This window comes from Pipistrellus kuhlii, unplaced genomic scaffold (genome assembly GCF_014108245.1).
Source record: "Pipistrellus kuhlii isolate mPipKuh1 unplaced genomic scaffold, mPipKuh1.p scaffold_m20_p_8, whole genome shotgun sequence".
In the NCBI taxonomy this organism is placed as follows: Eukaryota; Metazoa; Chordata; class Mammalia; order Chiroptera; family Vespertilionidae; genus Pipistrellus; species Pipistrellus kuhlii.
Genome location: NW_023425584.1, coordinates 67,411,515 through 67,436,016, shown reverse-complemented (window position 1 = coordinate 67,436,016; position 24,502 = coordinate 67,411,515). Strand labels below are relative to the sequence as shown.

Below are 24,502 nucleotides of genomic sequence, written 5' to 3'. Positions count from 1 at the left end.
CCCAGGAAAGAGTCCCACGGTGCTGGCAAACTGTGCGAAGAGAAGGGCTAGAGGAGGAATCATGATTTTGATATTTTATTCCTCTTTTGACAGACAAAAGGCTGAGCATTCAGTTGTAGCTGAAAATTGTGTAGGTTTCAAAGTCAATTATGGAACATAAATACCATACATTATAGAATGTTCAAAGAATACTGGAAATGGAGTACCACTAAATAAATGGGTACTGCTGGTATAAAATATACTGTCTACAAAAAAATTTAACCCACAACATGGCAAAAATAGATTATTAGGATATGAAAGATCTCCTTAAGATTTCCATCCTGACTTCAAGCAATGAACAAATGATAAACACAAGTCTGTTTGTTTCTTCTTCCAATTAGTTTGTGCCCATTCTCCACCATTTTTTTGCACTAAATTTTAATTATATGCATTTTCAAGTGTCTTTCTTATTCTCCCTTATTCTATTACACATCTCTCTTGTCTGCTGCCTATACTATAGAATGAAACATTATCTCAATTCCTTTTATTCTTTCTTCCCATTAAATCTTTTAACACCTCTAAAAATTCTCTAAATGGCAATTATGACAATCTGTCTTCCTTTATTTATTACTCATCTCAAATCTCTCTTCCTATAAGAAATTTAAAAATTCTAAACGACATCACTTACGGGTAAAGGGGGAGAAAATTCAAGTTTAGCTTTACTAGATTTTCCTAGACCCATAAGGCATCATTCAGCTGTGCCTTATACCTCTGCTTTAGTTAGCTGCTCTCGGAGTTTTTCTACTTCTTCTCTTAGATCTCGGATGATTCGTGCATTAGGATCCTCATTCACCACAGCGTGGTTCACGATGTGCTTTGCGCGATCTGCATACCGAAGAGTTGAAAGGGTTTCGTCATAGTTATCAGCTGCTGGACTCACAGTAGCTACCATGGCTGTCTTACTGTTGCCCCCAAGACTGTCCTAGAGAAGGAGAAATTGAGTAGCATTTTAAAGTTGGTAGAGAACATCATATGAGGGAAAAGTCAGAAATGGTCAGATAATATCCCAAGGTCAAACATGTATTTAAGGACCAAGTTGGAACTAAAATATAGGTACCCTGACTCTCTGTCCCATGATCTTTCTTTTCTGCCAAGTTATTTCTCTAAAAAAGGGAATTTTGGTTTTTGAGAATGGGCAGAGAAATACAATAAAGTCTACCTTATTTTAGTTTAATAAGAATTAATTTTAAGATAATTTGTTCTCTTTTAATAGACATGATGCTGTAAGTTTATTAATAAAAAAAAGAATTTTTTTATTCAGAATAAAAAAGAATGATTTTTTTATTCAGAATAAAAAAGAATGATTTCTTAAATGCCTACAAAATCTTCCTTAGAGGAACTGAACAATTGTGATACTGTTATCTGATCAAAAGTGATTACGTACCTACAATCCAAGGCCTTGTACCTGGAATCTCTGAGAAGCCTAAATAATGGCCCAGAAAGTGTTGCTGATCAATCACCTTGTACATTTTTTAAAACGATAATTATACAAAAAGGTACAATCACAGTCTTATTAAACAAAAGATACATTGAAGGTATTTCATTTTACTCCCTTTGATACCACTTCTAAAGCTACTAAAATAGACTTTACGTTCTACACAACCACTTCCACAGGCCAGGTGACAAGGGTGCAGAACAAAAGGTACTCACTCACCCTCATCATACTGAAACTGGAAAGTACAGTGAGAAGGGGTTTGAATAGGCTCCAACAAATTCAAAAATACCACTTTCACTTGAGAATATTAAAAATAACTAAATATAACTGAATCACAAAACTAGCCTGGGGAAATCATGTCCACCCCCACTCCACTTCACCATACAATGGCCGTGGCGGGCAGCCTCTTAAAAATGCTTTCCACCTCCTGTAGTAATACCTTCCCTTGAGTGTGGACAGAACTTGTTTATTTGCATCTAATAAACAGAATACAGCAGAAGTGATGGCAAGTCATTTCTGATTATAAGAATATTGTAGCTTCTAGGAGGGGTGTTTTCTCTCACCACTGCCATGAGGTGAGATGGTCCTTTGAAGGAACCAAAGGAATGAGTTTGGAAACAACTATTTAGGTGAGCATATGCAACTCCCATTAAGCCTTGTGGTAACTGCAACCCCAGACACTCTGATTGCAGCCACATGACAGATGCCAGACAGACCACTTAGGCCATACCAGGAATCCTGACCCATAGAAATTGTGAGATAATAGAGGATTATTGTTTCCACCTGATAAGGTCTAGGGGTAATATGTCATATAGCAATAGATAAGTACTCACACTCTAATATACAATCCCAGGATGAAAAGAATTACCCAAGATAATAAATTCAATACCCTCTTTCAGTAACAGAATATCACTAAATATAGTCTCAAGATTAGAGAAAACACTCAAACAGACCAATAATAAGAAATTCATTAGATCATAAGAAAGCCAACATTACTTTTGGGCAGCATTAACTGACATAAAACTTTTACTTTAGAAGATACAAAGTTTTTCCACTATCAATATATCTAAAATGTGTTCGGGCATCTGTGATCTATACAATCTTTGTGCATAGACTTTATTTTGCCCTCAGCATTGGTGAATTGGATTACTAGTCTCCTCATTCTACCAATGAAAAATCAGAGGTTTGTTCTGACAAAGAACGTTAAATACTCTGCCTAAAGATCCAGAACTAGTAAATTGAACTATATTCTAATACAACTGTATTCTGCCTTCAAGTCCAATATGATTTGACCTGAGGAGTAAGGTGACCTGACACCTTCCCAAATTATTGTGTCCTAGAGCCAGAAACAAAATTATTCCCGGGTGCCAAAACCGGTTTGGCTCAGTGGTAGAGTGTTGGTCTTCGGACTGAAAGGTCCCGGGTTTGATTCCGGTCAGGGGCATGTAAGTTGGTTGCGGGCACATCCCCAGTAGGGGGTGTGCAGGAGGTAGCTGGTCGATGTTTCTCTCTCATCGACGTTTCTAGCTTTCTATCTCCCTTCCTCTCTGTAAAAAATCAATAAAATATATATATTTTTAAAAATTATTCCTGGGTGTCCATAACAGTTCAATATAATCACAGATTGAATATGTCTGCTTCTTTGTCCATTACTGAAAATTACACAGAAAACATAGCTAAGATCATTATATCTAGTTGGGAAATACACTGATGCATGAAAAAGGAAGGAAAAGGAAGTCATCTGGGCTTTGGGAAGCAAAGGCAATTTCTGTGAAGCCTGTATGAGTGTGTGCCTCATTATTCACTTGGAGACGCTGATCTCACATTGCTGGTGCCCAGCTCTGGAACGTTCAGAAAAATGTCAAGCAGAATCCCATGCACATTAATGAAATTCCAATGCCATATATAAAGATCACAGGAATGACATCTCCGATGGCAATTCAGCTCACTGGCAGCACCGTGGTGGGGTGCTGCCCTTCAAGAACCCCGGCATTCTGTTAGCCCACATGAACAACAAATACTGCTGGGAAAAAGGGGATGTGTAACAATAAGTGGCAAAGGAGAAAGCATGCACATTGTGCTTCAATTTGTGCTGAGAAAAGGAAACCTGGCAAACAACAAATCCTTGATATTTTAAAAGCTCTTATGCATGAGCAACAACAATATGCTTATATTCAAAAATGGCCTCAGGCCATTAACAAAAAGGAAATGGCAACAAAAGACCTGGCACTCTTTCAAGGAGAAATTATGAAACTTCTTGTTTACTCTTTAATTGCTTAATTAGGCAAATCAGCTGAGCTTTGTTTCAAATGTAGCAACTGCAAATTAAATGGACCTAGGAGAGAAATTTAATTTTGGAAGTCAGAATTGTTTAAAGCTGAAAGAACTCTGTGAAGTCATTTAATGAAATTATTTCATTTTACAGAAGAGAAATTGAGACACAGAAAGAATGACAACTAGCCAAAGGTCATAATGCTAATTCAGAGCAGAATTGAAATTATTCATTCATTCAACTCTTCATGGAGTTTACCATCTAGAGGGCGATGCTGGTGAACAAATACTACAGGATAAGAACTCAAGTAGGGATAAATACAGTATGGTCTGGGAAAACAGAGAAACAGCAGAAAGCCCAATCTTGAAATGTTAGGGAAGATCCCAAAGAAAGCGATATTTGAGGCCTTAAGATGAGTAAACATCATCGGGGCCAAAGGGAAGGAGAGCAGTGTAGGAGACTGAAAAGAGGAGGAAGAATGTTCCAGAGTCAGAGCAAAGTCCTAGAAGTCACTTAGCTAGAATTGATAATATCAAGAGCAAAAGATGAACAATGAGAAGTAAGGAGTGGACAGATTATAAAGGGCCTACTAAGTAACAAGTCATTAAAGAATTTGGACTTCATTGTAAGGGCTTCTGGAGAGTTATTAAAGAGATTTAAGTTTAAGAAGAGTATTAATATACAATAGAAAGAAAATGCAACCTAACTGTAAAGAACAAAATGGACTAAGAAAGCTTAAGGGAGAGGTTTCAAACATGCAAGCAAAAGATGAAGTCTCCATTATGTAAGTGGCAATAAGAATGAGTAAAAGTGGATGAATTCGATAGATAATCATTATTGGAACATTTGTTACCATAAGTTACTTAATATTGAGAACCATATTTCTAAGGTTACGTGAGAGAGCAGGGCAGGGCAAGGCGAACTCCTGACTCCACTGTGGGGCAGGGTGGAGTTATCCTCCATTTTGTGTAACTGGACCCTAGCCCTCACCCAACCAATCAGGGTCAGCCAAAGCAGTGGTGTAAAACCCCAGGGCTTGGCAAAGTTCGTGCTCTCGCCCGCCATGCGATTGGCGTGTGTGGGACAGAGCCCATGTTAACATGGAAGAGGCTCTCTTGTTAATTGCATCGGACTTGGCTCCCTGCTGGTCTTTGGGGATCACGGAATCTCACGGAATCTCGGTACAACAACACACAGAGGCCCAAATCATCTTAATACAAAATGGTTCTTCACAGGCCACTTACCAAAGGAGTAAGCACTCTATAGCCCCTGAGAGAAGAGCACTCACATCTATGCCTGACCAGGAGTATCAGAGTTTCTCCAACTCTCACATGTTATGAACATCAAGAGCACAGCATAATTATAATGCAAATACAATGAAAAGAAAAAAAAAGGAACTTTACAAAGAAATTGCAAGTCTTATATATGATGAGCAATTTATAAGTTTAATAAAAGTGACAAGAGAGAACACCAGAATATCAGGTCAAAAAGGATCAAGAAGAGTTAGACTAATTAAGAATTAAAGAAGGAAAAACTAACAGGGACATAAAAGCCACTTCAAAGGAGAATGATTTGAATCTCAATAGATTCCTAGGGGCATTTGAGAAAACTGTTTAAATCCCAAAATATGTTTTGCAAAAATGCCCCTACTTAGGATCTTGCTGCAAAAGTCAAACAGAATAAGGAAGGTCACATAGTTTTTAAGGGGGAAAAAAGAATTAATTTTTTAAGCTTGAGAATTTATACATAGAAGTTACAATTTTAACCTAATTTTACTAAACAGAATATAAAGTGAATTTTTAAAGAAAGGGTTTTGTTTTGTTCCTCAAGTTCAAGTATTTCCAATAGTTGCTATAAACCCTGGCAACAGTCAAGTGCTTCTCCTTCTAATCAAAAGTAACCTTTGATGACCTTTTGCCTACACAAAGATGGCTGGTGAAGCCCTGCATTCCAACCTTGTTTCTGTCTCTAGTGTCTCATCTGTAAAACAGGAACACCGCCATTTACCTTCCAGGGGTAACTGAGATAATGTACACGAAGCACTTAGCATGGTATCTGATTCTACTGAGTTCTCCTGGCCTTCAGCCTATGGAATGGCCATTAATTACCTAGGCCACTTTAACTATATTAACGAACAAAAGGAAATACCTTTTGTTGATTTAAGTGGACTAAAGTAGCAACACTGAAACAATAGGACAATGACTATTCTGTCTTTTAAATCAGGCACATGCAGGGAATAACCATGAATGATTAGGAAATGTTTTTGTGGAAACTTTGAGGAAGAAGTATCTTATTGAGATTTCTTCTGGAAATTAAACAAATTATGTTTAAAGGTTAATTATTAACTTATGAAGACCAGTACAATTATTTCCTTAGTAGTGAAATGTTTTTGTAATATCCCTTTAATTCAAGAGTTATTTAGAAATAGTTTTTATTTAATAAATTTTGTTTGTTCAAAATTGAGACAGATTCATAGACACAGAGAATAAACTGGTGATTGCCAGAGGGGTAGGGGGCTAGGAGATTGGGTGAAAGAGATGAAGAAATAAGAAGTACAAATGGGTAGTTAGAAAATAGCCCTAACTGGTTTTGCTCAGTGGATAGAGCATTGGCCTGCGGACTGAAGGGTCCCGGGTTCGATTCCGGTCAAGGGCATGTGCTTGGCTGTGGGCACATCCCCAGTGCGCAGGAAGCAACTGATCCATGTTTTTAACTTTCTATCCTTCTCCCTTCCTCTCTGTAAAAAATCAATAAAATATTAAAAAAGAAAAGAAAATAGTCATGGGACCCTAGCCGGTTTGGCTGAGAGGATAGAACGTTGGCCTGCAGACTGAAGGGTCCCGGGTTTGATTCAGTCAAGGGCATATGCCAGGATTGTGGGCTCGATGCCTAGTAGGGGGCGTGCAGAAGGCAGCCGATCAATGATTCTCTCTCATCACTGATGTTTCTACCTTTCCTCTCTGAAGTCAATAAAAATATATTAAAAGAAAATACCGGTAGTCATGGGGATGTAAAGTACAGCATAGGAAATATAGCCAATAACATTGCAATAAATATGTATGGTACTAGGTGGGTACTGGAAATATCAGGGGGAACACTTTGTAAAGTATATGATTGTCTAACTACTATGTTGTACACCTGAAACCAATACAAAATAATAGTGACTATAATTGAAAAATAAAATGTAGAGGTTTCTTTTTTTAAGTTTTGTTTGTTTATTCCTTTGTTTTAAATTTCAATTTTACTTCACTTTGTCCAAAGGAAGTAACATACCTGATTTTCTACTGTGGCAAATTACACTTAATAAAGCATGTCCAAACGGAGTGCAGAGTTCTAAAAAGTAAACTTGAATACTAGGAGAGTGTAGAAATTAGAAGAAAATCCTACTCCTTTTACAAACACAGTTCTCTGAGCATGTCATGGACTATGTTTAACTCGTCTTTATATTCTCAAACCCTGGCACAATGAGTAATGGGTGTTCAATACATAAATCTTGATCAAGGAGAAAATAAGCTATCACAAGACTAAACAGGATCCATAAAATGATTACTGCATTTTTTAGAAAAAAGGGGTTGTAGGAAAATAGTGTTGCAGGTTGGCCCCTCCATAAAGAGTTAAACTGTCACTAGATTTTATATCCTCTAACTCCCAGGCCAATATTCAGTTCATCAAAATTAATGGGACCCTGGAAGACCAGGTGGAAACCTGGAAATAAGTCTCTTTCCCCCAAACTCCTATTACAAGTCATTATTATCTCTCATGGAATCATTGACTCATGTTATAATATTTTATGTACAGATCACATCTCCCTTACCAAACTCTGAGCAATGAGAGGGCATGCAGTGCCTTGCACTCCCTTATGTTCTCCATAGCACTTCAAATAGGTGTTTTATTTCCTTCTCATCTACATTTCTCTCATTGACGTTGAGTCAGTCAGTGAATGATTATGTGACCTGCTCTATATTCTTAAACAACACTTTAAGAAGCTGAAAGCAAATTAAAATGTTCATGAGTAATCTTAAAAGTTAAACCAAAATGGAAGGTACAAAAATGTCAAATAAAGGGCGTCTGTAAGAAAAACATTGGTCCAGCTGTGTCTGTAAGACAGTGGAAACACCTTTCCTATGACTCACTTGCCTATTAGATTAGCATGAGGTCCTTCTTCTATTCACCCAAATATCAGGGAAACTGTGGGATCAAGTGTGCACCAAACTCCCACTGCTTCCAGTTTTGGTAAATCAGAAAGAAACCTGTGCTTAATGAATTAAAATTATGGTTACCATCTAACAGCCTAATGATGGAGGAAATGATCATTGGAAAGGACTAATATTCTACTCGTTATTCTTCCTGCTATAGACCACCAAGAGTAAACCAGGAAGGGAACAAAAACTTACTTTGAGCAGCCAAGTGAGAACCGAGTCACGATACGGAACAAATTTATTCTTGGTTTTGCCAGCACTCTGATCTGCTAGGGCTGAGATAACCAGACCAAGGGTTGTGAGGGACCTGCATGGTGCAACAAACCATAATAATCATAAACAAAGTATATCAAGTATCACGTTTCAACACAAAGATTGAATCTCAAGATGCCTTTGAACCTGCAAGAAAACAGTACTGTTGTCAGCATTTTGCTGCTCCGTTTAAAAATACAGAAACTCTAAAAGCTGATATCCCTCTAATACTACTGTAAGCAATAAAACTGCTTAGCTTGGCCATTTTTTTTTTTTCCATTTTTATAAATAAAGATGTGAGCTGTAAACCTTTGGGTCAAGATAATGACATGAACACCACATAACTTTAAGAAAGAAAGCTACATTGGATAATAACAGAATCTGCATGATGGTGTTCTATGATCTCCAGCTGGTTACTGGTGACTGGTTATCTCATTATGAGTCCCTCTGGTAGCTACAAAGATAGAAAAATTCCTGCCCACAGGAGCTAACATTTTAGCCCGAGGAAGAAAATATAGCCATATGAAAGAATTGGTGAATAAAATATTACTTTATAAAGCCCTAATCTCTAGGAATAAATAAGCACCACAGCAGTCAAAAGAGGGAAAGCCAGATGTGGCCAGTATACAAGATTCTGTTTGTTCAGACAGTGACACCTAGGTCAAGGTCAGCAGCTGGACTTTGATAGATCTATTACCTTTGTTCTGTTCTATAACTTAGACCAGCAGTTCTCAACTGGGGCTGACTGTACCCCCACAGGGAACAGCTGGCAATGTGTAGAAATTTGGGTTGTCACAATTTAGGGGGGAAGGGAGAGAGGTGGCAGAGACTACCGCCACCTAGTGGGTAGAGGCCAGAGGTGCCGCTAAACATCCTAGAATACACAGGACCACTCTTAGGGACAAAGAATTGCCAAGTCCCAAATCTCAAAAGGCCACTCCTGAAAAACCTCTGATTGACTGAGGCTGTACTCCTCAGTTCCATCAGATATCTGACCAAAACATAAAATAGGTTCAAGCTCATAAAACAATATACATCTGAAAAAATTTCAAAACCATTATAGCCTTCATCGGCCCAGAATCTTATTATTTTAATAACAACAGAAGTTCTCCTATTTGGCTATAAAGTCACCAAAGCAATAAAGGTCCTGAAAAACTTACTTGTTAATGTTGCTCCCCTCCTTCAGCCTGTCACCAGCAGCACCAGTTTTTGTTGCCCGCTCACTGCCAGCTAAATCCACCAAGCTCAGCTTGCCCACTTTCTCTCCAGATGTCTAGAAAGTAAATTGACAAATACTAATACACAGTTAAGGAATATAAAAGGGAATATCATCATTATAGAATGAGTTTATTAAAGAAATCCTTTATTAAAGGGTTACTGTTTTTTTTTTTCCAAAATTAGTTTGTGTTGCTGTAAACCACTGTGAGAAAACTGTACAATCTTGTAAACACAAAATTATACAAAACTCTGGATACAGAGAACAGACTGGTGGTTGTCAGAGGGAAGGGTTAAAAAGGTGAAGGGACTGAGAAATACAGATTGGTAATTACAAAATACATGAGGTTATAAAGTACAGCATAGGGGATATAGTCACTAGTATTGTAATAAATACATGATTCCAGGTGGGTACTAAAAATATCAGGGGAACACCCTGCAAGTGTATGACTAGCCATTATACTGTACACCTGAAACTAATACAAAGTAACACTGAATGTAAACTGTAATTGAAAAATAAAAATTTTAATATAAAAATGCTTTATATTAAATCATACATTAACATTCTATTTTCAGCAGCAATACAAAAAAAAATGTGGGAAATCAATGCCAAATTCTATTGACTGGATCATTTTTTTAAAACTTTCCTTTAAAATATACATTCATATTTATTTCCATAAATAAACATGTTGCTGCAAAGGATATTCAGCTTTCCAAATCAAAAGTACTTCTGGTTTAAAAAAAAAAAAAAAGTTTTCAGTATGTTTTTTGTTTTATGCAGAAAAGGAAATAGGAAACAAAGAACTTTTGGTTGTTACACTAATCTTGCTGTGATGGCAATAGAAGAAAAATAAGCTTTCAGCAAACAAAAATCCTGCCAAAATATAGTGCTTTGCCAGGGTAATTATTTTAGCTTCTGGTATTTGAAATCTATTGTATTTGCTGAGGATAGGCATCATAATAAAATATGCAAAAATTCATAAAAAAGGAAAACACAAATGTAAGTCAACAGAAATGTTCCAGTGTGTAGAAGAAGCATATGTGTCTCTGGCTCTGTTAACTCTTACAAGTTTCAAAACCAAATACTCAAAAATATCGTTCTAAAAATCCAGCAACTTATAGTACAGTTTCCCCAGTGCAATTTATTCCTTCTAATACTGAGCTGCTTAGCAGAAGGTAATATTTCAAAAGTATCTCCACTGAATCAGCTAGAGTATTAGCATTAGCTTATATGCCATTAGTCATCATAGTTTAAAGCTCAAAAAAATGCTGTGGGGGGGAAAAATGCTATGGCAAAGATTTTGGACCATCTGCTTGTATAACTTCTGCTCCGCCTTCTTTAGCTGGAGATGGTGGAGAGCTAAAACTTAAATTTCTCAGTCTCCCTTGCAGGGCAGGATTATGGGCTGACTTGGGTTCTGTCAGATACACTTGCTTAAGATTTGGAAAACAGAAGTAAAGCAAAGGCCATCCTCTGTCCCTTTTTTTTTTGTGTGTGTGTGTGTGTGTGTGTGTGTGTGTGTGTGTGTGTGTGTGTGTGTTTTGGGGTTTGTTTATTTGTTTGTTTTGGGGGGTTTTTGCTGGCATGCAGGATGATGGTAGTATGTTGTCCTGGATCACAGCTATGGGTTATGTCTGGAACTCATAGCCACAGCATAGTAGTGGCCTCAGGGGGAGCATCCTGGTCAATAAGCTTTGTGTTGTTCTGAAAGTTTCTCCTAGAGATTCAGTCTAGAGTCCACTCCTCCTCAGATGTTCCAACAACTTTGCAAGCACCCAAATCCCTCCTTTAAATCTCTTTCTGTCTACCGAGAGTAGCTTTTATTTCTTGTCCTGTGTCCCAACTGATAAACATGTTTGGTTAGGACTTCTAGTCATCTAACACCTAAAGGGAATAAGATAAACCATGATCTACTTTACAAATTAAAGTCTGAACACCTACCCCAGACTTCACATCGTACAAAGTATGGGTGAGGGTGATTTTGAAAACCGCATGAGATCGGCTACTCTCCTCATTCATATTGGTTGCAGCAACTGTACGGGATTTATTACCCTCAGACATCAAGGACTCAATATCCTAAGTGAAAACAAGTTACAGACATACATTTCATTATCCATCTAATATATATTAACTAGGAAATACATGAAAAGTTTAACTACTTATTCAGCCATAGTTGACATTTACACTTTGTTTTTCAATGAAAATTAAACCTCACAGAATACAATAGACAATACTGCCCATGAAAACAAATAAAATACATTATTTTCTGTAGGTGTAAATAAAGTAGCCTCTTTGACTGATAATTTAAAAAGTTTAAACACCATATGTTGAGTCTCATTAAATAGACAAATATGCCATGCCAATCTTCATCTCATTTAGAAATTTGGGGAAAAAAATTAGTTTCTTTAATTACAGAAGTAATAGAAGTTCACTGTTAAATCAAATTAGAGTATAGGAATAAGCGACAAGCAAAAATAATTTGTAAGCCCTCAAGTAGGCAGAGCATCACCTCAGAGTATATCTTAACAGACCTATTTTTTATTTTTTATTTATTTATTTATTTATTTTAAATATATTTTATTGATTTTTTACAGAGAGGAAGAGAGAGGGATAGAGAGTTAGAAACATCGATGAGAGAGAATCACCGATCAGCTGCCTCTTGCACACCCCCCACCGGGGATGTGCCCGCAACCAAGGTACATGCCCTTGACTGGAATCGAACCTGGGACCCTTCAGTCCGCAGGCCGACGCTCTATCCACTGAGCCAAACCGCTTTTGGCTAGACCTATTCTTTTAAATAAAAACTTTAAGATATGAATTTCTGCACTACTTGTTGGCATTACTGCTAAAACAGAGGCAGCATGATGTAATACAGAAAGATCATGGGATCTTCATTTTTTAAAATGTTACAAGCTCTAAAACAGTTATTTAAACAATATGAATTTGAGTTTCATAAGTAACAATGCAGAGCTATAACATCACCTACATTATAAGGATTTAATTTAGGAACAAGAAAGATGATATGTTTAAGAATCCACTAGCTGTCTCCTTCTATCTAGTCTCCTCCTCTTTCCAGTAAAGGAACCCAATCTTCCGTAAGCATATTGCAGCAGAGCTAAGGGACAACATTTCCCAGATACCTTGAAGTTCAGTCTAGCCATATGACTAAGTTTTAGCAAATGAGAGGTAAAGTATAATACAGGTCACTGGGAATTGTACTTAAAGGGGGTAGGCATGATGTTGCATCTTGGTTCTTAAAGCCACCTAGAACTATAAAAATAAGGGCATTACCACAGAGCTGGCAGGAATCTGGATTCCCAACATCATCTTTAGGGCCACCATACCAGCCCTTTCAACATTCATTCTTTCATTCACTTACTCAAATATATATTGAAAGCACTATTATGTGCCAGGTATATTTTAAGATACTGAAAACACAGAATGGTCAAAACATAATAATTCAGATTCCAAAGAACTTAAATTCTATTATTTTTTTTTTGTTGTTATATGTAGCCAAACATAATTCTGACATACACATATAAAAACCTTTGAAAACCATAAGGTTCTATTTTGCTGTATAAATTTAAAAAAATAATGCTTAAGGAAAAAGTCAACATTATAAATAAAATGCCTCACAAAGTAAAAATATTAACTGTAAAAAAGATATATAAATAGGCACCACAATGGGAAAAAATCACAATGTTCTAGATCCATTCTAAATCCACTTTAGACCCATTAAGTCTGACAATCCTAAGGCTTAACGTAAAAGCTTATCCTCTTCAGCCTACATTTATTCATTGGTCTCTAATCTGTTGCCTTATGCATGAACTCTGTATTGAGCCTTTCAATTTTTTTAACATCCAATCTCCTTTGAACTCTCAAAACAATCGTGCTCTCTCTCTCTCCAATGTTGCATAAATATTCTCTCAAATGATCCAATAATACCTAACATTATATACATATTCTAGAGCAGCGGTCGCCAACCAATGGTCCATGAGTCTGAAAGATTGGCAACCACTGCTCTAGAGTTTCTAAGACTTTCACATACATTATCCCATTAGACCTCTTCCAGGAAGCCTTCTCAGACACCACGCTTCACGAACACCTCATATCCATTTAAGTTAGATACCCCTCCTCTAATATGCATCTACCACAGCACTTAAAACCATGTTGTTTCATAATAACTTTATAACACCTATAACCAGCTTGAGGTAATGGACCATTCTCTTTTTTCTATCCTCAGCATCTAGCACAATGCCTGACATATGACAGATATTCAATAGATATTTACTAAGTAAAGTGTCATTGACCAAACGATAGAATTCATTAATGAACAAAGAAACAAATGAACCTACCTCATAAGACAGTCAAGACTATAAAACTAATTTGCATTCTGAAAACCAGGACAAAGAGGGTAGGTGAGGAGGAGTAAAGAACCCAGAGTCGAACAGAAATTGAACAAAAGGATTAAGTGTCATTGGATCAACATTTTCAGACTCTCAATTCAATGTACATTACATCACAGCATGTCACCCACCCCCATTTCTCCAGTGCACAAAGCCCATTGGATTCACACAAAGCAGAACCCTGAGTTTGAAAATGACAAGAACTAAAGGCAGAGATTCTCTCAGATTAGAAACAGGCTTTGAATTCCATCTTCTCAACTCGTACATTGTATTTCATTATATCCACTCAATCATAAGCAACTTCACTATTTTATATACTATCAGGAAGGACAAAATGCTGATATTTATCACTGTAAGGAACATCAAAATTTTAGAGCTTGTAAAACACACAAAAAAGTGTATCTTACAATAGAGGAATAGGTATTTTTTGCAAATGTACACCTTCTCGCACAATTAAACTGTCCTGACAGCCATATACAGCTTTTTAAGTAAAAAATTATGTAAAAAGTAATTTATTAAGTGACACTCTGTAACTTTTTAAATTTCAAAAATAATGATAATCACAAATTAAACAAAAAAACCTGCTACACCGAATTACATAAAGGATGTTGTTTACCTTATAGCTTGTGACAGCCAGTTTAGACAGTCCGTCGACATAGGGTCCCAACACACTGTGTTCTCTGACCTTTAACGTTTGACGGCTTCTGTGCATTAAAAACAAATAAATGATTTTTAAACAATAACCTGTTTTTTAAAGGACTCAACTATGCTCCATAAGATACATACTAAATTCAACAAAGATCCCAAAAAAATAAAACCACAGACTTGATCCCAGAAGAATTTAAACCAAAATTTAAAATCTTGACTGGTAACAAACACTTCACAATGTGGTAAAATATCACATCTCTCAAAAGGGTACACTGTGGGATGTCTATTTGCTACCACAAAGAATGCCAAGTCAAATAATACAAACAGTCTACTTGTCATTTCACAGAATGTGGGACAGAGAGCAGAAACTCAATAAATGTTAACTGTGCAAGAAAGAAAAATTACAGACCAACCTCATACAACCTCGATCATGAATAAAAATAAAAGATGACAAATAATGAATCCGATGATTTAAAAACTTAAAACTGGGCTTATCTCAGGGTTGCCGGTTTTTTGTTTGTTTGTTTGTTTGTTTTTTATACTGGAAAAGGATCCATGGCCTTTACTACACTGACAGACTGATGGGGGTTGGGGGAGAGGAGAACACAGTCATTTCAATAAATGTAGGAAAAGTATTCTATTGTATAAAATTAAGTACTCATTCATGATCTAATAATAAAAGCCTAAGCAACCATTATGGCAGAACAACCAGAATGACCAGTCACTATGAGACATACTGACCACCAGGGGGAAGATGCCCAATGCAGGAGCTGACCCCTGGTGGTCAGTGTGGTCCTGCAGGGGGAGCACTGCTCAGCTGCTCAGCCAGAAGCCGGGCTGACAGCTGGTGAGTCCAGTGGTGGTGGCAGGAGCCTCTCCCACCTCTATAGCAGCGCTAAGGAACAACAAGCCGAGTAATAAGAAGTAGCAAGCAGGCGGGTGGTTAGGAGCGAGAGGGATGTCTGATTGCCAGCTTAGGTCCACTCCCCATCCTGGACTGCGAAAGGGAGCCAGCCGTGCTAAAGAACCCCTCACCCCCAGTGCACAAATTTCATGCACCAGGCCTCTAGTTAAAAAATAAGTAAACCTCTTAGCAAACAAAGAATTGACAAACCCAGTGAAAGATATTTATAATAAATCTAGAGCATACAGTATGACCATGAAAAAACTGTAAAGTTTAAGCTATGCCACACATGTACTGTGGGATATAAAACACAAGACTGAAACCAGCTAAAAATTTCTGAATAGGTCTAGGCTGGATCTCTAAGAAAATGATGGTCTTCACAGAGATGAAAGTGCAAGACCAAGTTTTCAGAGTAGAGCCAGGAAAAGTACGATGGCACAATATTCAGCGATGTGGATGCTCAAGCCACAACCTTCCTATGTCTGGCCTCCTTTTTGCCCTGTTCTGGCAGTCACACTGGACAACTGGTCACTCTCCAACCAGGGATTTCTCCAAACATGCTTGGCATGGACTGTCCCTGTGTTCAAATGGTTCTCACCTGACTTCTCTGTCAACAAACTTCTACTCAGCACAAAATTTAGCACTCTCTAGTGAATCTTCCCTTCTACAGGCAAAGATACTTATTGTGATTGAGCAAGTGTCTCAATAAATCACTATGATTTATTACCTCTAAGACCATCTTTCCTTGACCATCTTCATCCAAACATAACTCACTGTCCCCTCGTTACCCTCTGCACTTTCTGTAAGCCTCAGCTCACTGGCCCTTTGACCTCCTGGACTCTGTTTCTATATCTGTAGCCACAAGCTGTGGTTATTATCTGTTTTTCTCTCTCACTGTTACACTTCCCTAAAATCAGAATTCAGAAAATGCTGGGTGCAATGAACAGATTGCCTCAGATACCTCTATCTTCCCCATTAGGTTCAAACATGATTGCTGAGTGAGAACAACATTTTTAAGACTTTCTAATTCTTCTGAGGCTAATACTTCTAATATTTCAAAGTCTAATATTTCAAAGTCGAACTCAATCAGAGAAGGGGCCAAAATCTAAAATCCAGCCTAAATCGAGGGCCGAATGGTTTACTGAACAGTCATAAACTGTCATTGTGATGGAAACGCAGCGGAGTGCAGTGATGACAGCACGGTGCGGGCCACATTGCAAGGCCTGGCGGGACGGATTTGGCCCGCGGGCCTTGTGTTTGACACAAGTGGTCTATGCCATAAAATGGGACTTTTTTAAAATCTAGGAATCTTTAAAATTAACGATCCTAGAGTCCAGGTTTCATATGCCATTGTCTATCTTTCCATAGTCTATAAACAAACAGCTGATTTCCTCCTGAAATTTCTTGGTTAAAAAAACAATAACAGCCTACTTGACTAAGGATACCAACTATCTGGATACTAAGTAATGAGGATGCATAATGAGGAAGGCAGTATGACCCAAACGGGTGCTGCTCACCCACACTTCCCTACCCCATCTCAGCCCGAACTTCAAAACCCCAGAATTGGCTGCAGAAAGCCACTCAGTGGAACTAACAGCAAATCACAAAAATAGTAGCCAGGAAACTAGATAAAATCACAAATAACTAGGTAAAAAAAAACAAAACAAAACTCTCTGCTAGAGTTCAATGTAAAAAATTCACTTAAGTCCTAGCTGGTTTGGCTCAATGGATAGAGCATTAGCCTGTGGACTGAAGGGTCCCAGGTTTGATTTCAGCCAAGGGCACATGCCTGGGTTGTGGGCTCAATTCCCAGTAGGGGGCATGCAGGAGGCAGCCAATCAATGATTCTCTCTCATCATTGATGTTTCTATCTCTCCCTCTCCCTTCCTCTCTAAAATCAATAAAATACATTTTTTTTAAATTTCACTTAAACTAATTTAAATTTTAGTCCATAATACTATAATATCGATATTAGTCTCAAAGTCATTTACCCTTTGGGATCAAGAAGGTCTCTGACTTTTTCATTATAAATTTCCATATAGGACACTTCTACTTTAAAACTCTGCTCTTCATTTTCCTCTTTCTGAGTTCGTTCAAAGAGTCCACTGCAAAGTCTTGGGATTAATCCAGGTTGGTCAGCTGTACCCATCATGGTATAAGATTTTCCAGATCCTAAAAAATGAAAATTGTAGTTATTACTGTCTCTTTGAGAAGCTGAAATACATAAACCTCTTTCCAATGCTCAAAATAAATGATTAGCACCTAGGAAAATGCCCTAAATAAAATAAGAAATATACCCAACCAGGCCCGGAGCAGCGGCTGCCAGGCTGGGAGCGGCCAGGCCCAGAGCAGCAGCTGCCAGGCTGGGAGCAGCCAGGCCCAGAGCAGCGGCGGCCAGGCCCGGAGCAGCCGGGTCGGGTGCGGCCAGGCCCGGAGCAGTGGCTGCCAGGCTGGGAGCGGCCAAGCCCGGAGCAGCGGCTGCCAGGCTGGGAGCGGCCAGGCCCAGAGCAGCCGGGTCGGGTGCGGCCAGGCCCGGAGCAGCCGGGTCGGGTGCGGCCAGGCCCGGAGCAGCAGCTGCCAGGCTGGGAGCGGCCAGGCCTGGAGCGGCCGGGCCCGAAGCAGCCAGGCCTAAAGCAGCCGGGTCGGGTGTGGCCAGGCCCGGATCAACAGCAGCCATGTCCAGAGCAACTAGGTTGGGAGCGGCAGTGACCAGACCTGGAGCAGCTGGTTGTGGAACGAACCAGAGCAACAGAGGCCAAGCCCGGAGCAGCCAGGCCCAGAACAGCTTGCTCTTCGCCTGCCCCTGCCCCACGGCTGCCTCTCAGACTTGGCTGGAAACTTTTGCGGGAACTTGAGGGTCTGCTGAATTAAGTGATGAAGACTTAGATCTGGATGTGTTGAGTTAGTATAGCTCTGGGGTGTTGATCTGTGAGTGCCTTGGGTGGGGCCCGGATGAGGCTGATTGACCTATTTGGAAATGTCTTTTGTGTGAAGTGTATCATTGGGCATGTGGAGATATTATTGATATGAGAAAATGCTAAATAACTGATTTACTATCTGAAAAGGGATTTACTATCGGGAAAGGGAGGGAGGAAGAGACTGAACATAAACTGTGCACCTATGGATGAGGACAATGGGGGATGGGGAGGGGGCGGAAGGTGGGGTGGGAACCTGATGGAGGGGGGAAGAAATGAGGAACCTTTGTAATAATATGAACAATAAAGATTAAAAAAGAAAGAAAGAAAAGAAAAAAGAAATATACCCAAATATAATGATGAGACTATTAAGTATAGAAGCTTTCCTAATGCACGTGGAAAAGTCAAAAGTAAACATCCTTTAAGAAGAAAACAAAAACCTTCTTTAAGCATCTTCAGAGTTTAAAAAATTACCTCAAACGACTGAAAAATAGTTTTCTAAAATCAATAGGGAAGATCCATATGATCAATAATTCTATTGTGCCTGTTATCAACCACTAACCATGCCACAAAAATTATATTATCTCTATAGACCCCAGAGCAAAGTAACCTACTACCCTTGACAATAGTGTAGAAACTAGAATAATCTTATTCTATCATAAAATTATTTTCCCCATTGTATTAAGAATAGATATTCATTAAAGACAATGTAGAAAACACCAGAAGATGGGGGTTGGGGTTGGGGGGGGGAGAGAATCCAAGCAATCACACTCCTTAGTATAATTCGGTTTCCTTTTTTATAAGCAGTAATTTTATAAACATATTTTTATTTGTTTTATTGATTTGACAGAAAGAGAGAGGAAGGGAGAGTGAGGGGGGAGGGAGTGAGGAGAAATAAGAGAGGGAAAGAGGAGAGAGAGAGGGGCAGACAGACAGACATTGATTTGTTGTTCCATTTATTCATGTAATCAGTAGAGGGCTGATGCACAAAATTCATGCAGCCTCTCACAGAGTGAAGGCTGTCTCGGCCCTCGCAGCCCCAGCCTTGTCTGGAAGGTCGTTGGGCTGTCCAGTCTAATTAACATATTGCATTTTTATTATTATAGATTGGTTGATGTTTGCATGTGCCCTGACCAGGGATTGAACCCGCAACCATGGTGTACTGGGACCACACTCTAAACAACTGAGCTACTTGGTCAGGGCCTATAAACACACTTTTAAACACAAGTTGCTGCTTTATCTCATTATCATAACTTCCAAAACTAATACAGCACTTCTTTTATATATATATTTGTACATATATAAAATTATTGATTTAAGAAAGGGAAAGAGGAGGAAGAGAGAGAGAGAGAGAGAGAGAGAGAGAGAGAGAGAGAGAGAGAGAGAGAGAGAGAGAGAGAGAAACATCAATGATGAGAAAGAATCATTGATCGGCTGCCTCCTGCATGCCCCACACTGGGGATCAAACCCACAACCCAGGCATGTGCCCTGACCAGGAATCGCCTGGTTCATAGGTCAACACTCAACCACTGAGCCATGCTAGTTGGGCTAATACACCACTTTTTATATAGCAGGCCTTTTCTAAAAGTTTTTCACATGTTAGCTCATTGTGACAACCCACCCAATAAGAAAGGTCTATAATTATCAACGTTTTACAGACAAGGAAACTGAGGGGTGAGTTCCACTGCTAATCAATGGCAGAAACAGGGTTGGAGCTGGAATACCCTGGATCAGAGCCACTGCCTTTATAACTGATAAGATGCTAACAATATGCATCCTTTTTGGTATATTTTCTACCATAATCCTTAAAGCTTAAGACAACAACACGCCGAAACCGGTTTGGCTCAGTGCATAGAGCGTCGGCCTGTGGTTCGATTCCGGTCAAGGGCATGTACCTTGGTTGCAGGCACATCACAAGTAGGGGGTGTGCAAGAGGCAGCTGATTGATGATTCTCTCTCATCGATGTTTCTAACTCTCTATCTCTCTCTCTTCCTCTCTGTAAAAAATTAATAAAATATATTTTAAAACAACAACAACAACATATATCATTTAATATTACCAGTTTGTCCGTAGGCAAAGACACATGCATTGTAGCCATCAAAAGCATTTTGGAGAATACTCTCCCCAAGGCACTTAAAAACATCATCTTGACCTAAAAGAGAGAGAAATAAAGAAAAACAAAGAATGTTTTAAGACAAAACTGCACATGAACAATTAAAAAAAAAACACCTCAAAAATGCACTTTTTTGTTAGCTTCTCTCCAAAAAAAAATATTTTTAAACTTGATGAATGCTCCCAAAGGCTAATGTTCTTCAGGATATTTCTAGTTAGTACCTGAGAGAAAATGAGTAAAAAGTTCCTGACACTATGAACTTGAATTAATAAACACTGACCAAAAATCTTCTGCAATGCTTTAAAAAAACTAATGAACTACTAATTCCATAAACTGTTATTATAAATATCTGAAATTTAAGCTTGGGACGTAGGTGGAATTGAAATTAACATTCAGCTAATGCTTTATTCAATAGCTACTGAGTTCAAAACAATCATATATATAAATTCCCTCTCCTTTTCCTCAGTAATTTTCACTGGAAACATTTATTTTTTAAACAAGCTGTTAAGGCAGAAAATACTATTCTGGAACAAAATTTCAAATCTCTCTATAATTCACGGGTAGCCTGTTTTACTTCTGTCACAAAGGTTTTGAAACTAGTGGTCTATGGTGACTAGCAGCAATTCTCCAGGGGCTCTTTTTTTCTTTACTCAGTGGCAATTTTAAATTACAGGGTTCATAATATATACCAGCTAGGACAGAGTGGAAGATATTGAAAATTTCTTCTAGCTTTCTACCATGAACATAAATAATAGGGTCAAATGCTACAGGCTAAATCAAATGTGATTAGAGGGTTAGAACTTTCAGTCCATCTCTCCTCTAGGGAGAAGAGAGGAGCTGGAGATAGAATCGATCATCAGTGGCCAATAATTTAATCAATTATGTACTGAAGTCTCTATTCCTATATAATAAAAGGCTGATATGCAAATCGACCAGAGAAATGAACAGTCGCTATAATGCACAATACCACCAGGGGGCAGATGCTCAATGCAGGAGCTGCTCCCTGGTGGTCAGTGTGCTCCTACAGGGGGAGTGTTGCTCAGCCAGAAGCCGGGCTCACTGCTGGCCAGCGCAGCAGTGGTGGTGAGGAGCCAGCCTAAGCGCAGTCAGACATCCCCCGAGGGCTCCCCGGCTGCGAGCCGGCAGAGGCTGGGCTGAGGGACCTCCCCCTCCCCTGAGTGCGTAACAGAAAAGGACAGAGTTTGGAGAGCTTCCAGGTTAGTGAGCATGTGGAAATTTAGGGAGAATGGTGCACCTGAACTTGCGACTGGTGTCTCTGGTCCAAGGAGGGGAATCACTGGAACCTCTAATCTACAACTGGTTGGTCAGAAGCACATGTAACAACCTGGACTTGTGATTGGTAATCTGAAGTGAGGTGTGGGCAGTCTTGTAGGAGTGAACCCTTAACCTGTGGGATCTAATGCTATCTCCAGGCAGACTGTCTCAGAATGGAGTTGAATTGTAGGACATGCACCTGGTGTCTGCAGCATTGCTTGGTAGTGGTGTTGGGAAAACACCTCTGCCCTCACAAACTGGAACTGGGATCTGGACACACTGTAAATATGAGAGGCCTGGAGGCTATTATGTTTGTTATGTCTTAAATGCTATAAATAGTATTCCATTATGCCTCACTTCCTAGTTAATTTACCAGATTAATAGATCATCAACATACTTCCGACAGTGAGGCATTCTGTAAAGTCATCATTGGGCCAGCTAGACCAAACTGACCTTAACTTTTTGAAACAGCTGTAGTACTGCTGTTTCTCATGATAAAAGTCAATACAATATGACACTCAATATTTAAGAGTGATTGCTTAGAAACAGGTGTGATAAGCAGTTAGGAATAAAGGCATTTAAAGGCTGTCACTGTAGTCCTAAACTTGTGGTGAAAGGGGGCTTGAGATAGTCATCATCAAAGAAAGCAACAGAATTCCAGAGCAAATTTACAAAGAACATTGTACATTACTTTTCAATAGAGACAGAAAACAGAACACTGAAAGGGTAAGTGATTTACTCAAAGTCACAGAGGCAGTCAGAAGTAGGGCCTGGGTTAAACTCAAGGTTTCATTTTCTCCCTGGCTTTGCATTCGTTACACCAAGCTGCCTCTCTAGACCACATCACAGATATCTAAGGGACTCTAAGTGGCTACTGCGTGCGACTGGTGCCAGATAAGGCCTCGAATGCATGTAAGATAACCTCAACCGTGTATCCTATCAATCTAACTTGATCACCTTAAACCAAGAACAGCTCACTGTGAAGCCTTCATTTCCCAACCAATACAAAAACTCTAACAGCAAAGACTAGAGGAGCTTCTCCATACAGCTTTTAAAGTTAAACAAAATAATACTATGATAATTTATAGAAAATAACATTAAAACACCTTTTCTGTATTATCAGCAGTTAATGGATATTACCTGCATACTTTTCTCTGACAGATTCATCCATAGACCAGAAACAATGATCATATGCAAACACCTGTTGAAAAATAAAAATAATAGTGTGTATTAAGAGCAAAACCTTTTTTAAAAAGAATAAAAACTTAACATACTTATAATGTTATAACAAAGTCATAACATCGATAACATTGTTCATAATAGTGAAATAAAAACATTGTCTCAGAATTAAGATTAAATTACTAGAGACCTGGTGCATGAAATTCGTGCACGGGTAGGGTCCCTAGGCCAGGTTGGCAATAAGGGCTGATCAGGCCCCAGTTGGGGCCTCTCTTCCCAGCCTGTCAGCTATTGGCTGGGGTCTTCCTTTGTTCCGTGCTGCCCCCTAGTGGTCAGTGCTTTTCATAGTGAGTGATCGAACTCACAGCCTCCTGGTCAAACTCCCAAAGGGACACTTTGCATATTAGCCTTTTATTATCTGGCCACTCATTTTATATATACCGGTATATATGCCCAGTGTGTGAATTCATGCATGGGTGGGATCCTGCCAGCCTGGCCAGGGCGGTTGGCTGGCCTGCCTGCTGGTCGAACTCCTGGTTGAGGGCACAATTTGTATATTAGCCTTTTATTATATAGGCTATACACTGAGTGGCCAGATTATTAAGCATTCAGAGATCATAATCTGGCAAATCAGTGTATATAGAAGGCTTATAAAGATTTCTTTAAAAATAAAATGTAGGTGCTCTCCTCTCCTGAGCCTTTCCCTTCTCTTTCTTCCTCCCTGCCCCAAGTACCTTCCTCATTCCCAAGCTCCATGGCCCTTCCTTTACTTCTAAAGCTTTTTTCCTAAGACCATTTCTTCTAGGAATTACTTTTTGTACCTCTGTGATTTACCAAATAAGTTTTCACTTACAAAAAATAATATGTAAAGATAATTACTATAGCAAGTTGAAAATAGCTATAAAATAGCAGATTCTTTAAATAAATTATAACACATCCATGTGCAATTTGGTATAGCTTTAAGATTGTAAAAAACTAATAAAAAAAATTTTCATATATTAACATAATTTTAGACCATGATCCCATTATTTGTACAAAAATTTATACAGCCCGGCCAGTGTTTTGAGATCCTGGGCCTGGTACTAGAAATAAATTAATCAATTAAAAATAAAAAAAGTAAAAACACCTTCAAGAAGGGAAGGATCAGAACACCCATTTTTTGTGCAAAACAGCAGGCAAAGGAGGCATGTGCTCCCTGGGAAGGGGCGGTGATGGAGAGCACAGCCCAGAAAGGCAAACAGAAGCCCAGGAGCTTAAAACACGCAAGAGACAGGAGCCCTGGAGCCCAGAAGCTACCATCCAGCTGCAACTAATCTTCAACATTTTTCCAAAGCGAAACATGTATCTCTCAATAATGGTGGTGGTTCACTGTGCTAGTAATTCTCCAACAGGAAGAAGATGAAAAAAAGAAGGAAGATGGAAGGTCGTCTCCAAGGTCTGTGTGTAAAAATTTCAGGTAGGGGCTGCTTTTCCAAGTACATTCATCAGCCAGGGGGAGAAGCATTTCAGCAGGCTAAGATGAAATAAAATGTGAAGCTCAAACTAAATTTCTTCTGTTTTAGCTTTCAACTCTCATCTCTGATCATCTTATTTACTTCTATTTTTAATAAGGTTACGTAGGAACCACTCTGATTCTTCCCAGGGCCTG

At 38.9% G+C, this 24,502-nt stretch overlaps 1 protein-coding gene across 2 annotated transcripts in view; it reads right to left on the bottom strand.

Moving 5' to 3' along the window:
• The window catches only part of KIF13B (kinesin family member 13B), a 185,494-nt gene that overhangs the window by 94,697 nt on the left and 66,295 nt on the right, over nt 1–24,502 (bottom strand). For both annotated transcript variants that reach the window (XM_045576884.1, XM_036423524.2), the window contains exons 4-11: nt 22,816–22,876; nt 20,347–20,439; nt 17,363–17,543; nt 14,436–14,523; nt 11,355–11,489; nt 9,358–9,470; nt 8,141–8,252; nt 749–961 (exon numbers count right to left, since the gene is read on the bottom strand). In XM_045576884.1, the coding sequence (XP_045432840.1) occupies nt 749–961; nt 8,141–8,252; nt 9,358–9,470; nt 11,355–11,489; nt 14,436–14,523; nt 17,363–17,543; nt 20,347–20,439; nt 22,816–22,876 (996 nt within the window). The remainder of the gene's footprint in view (nt 1–748; nt 962–8,140; nt 8,253–9,357; nt 9,471–11,354; nt 11,490–14,435; nt 14,524–17,362; nt 17,544–20,346; nt 20,440–22,815; nt 22,877–24,502) is intronic.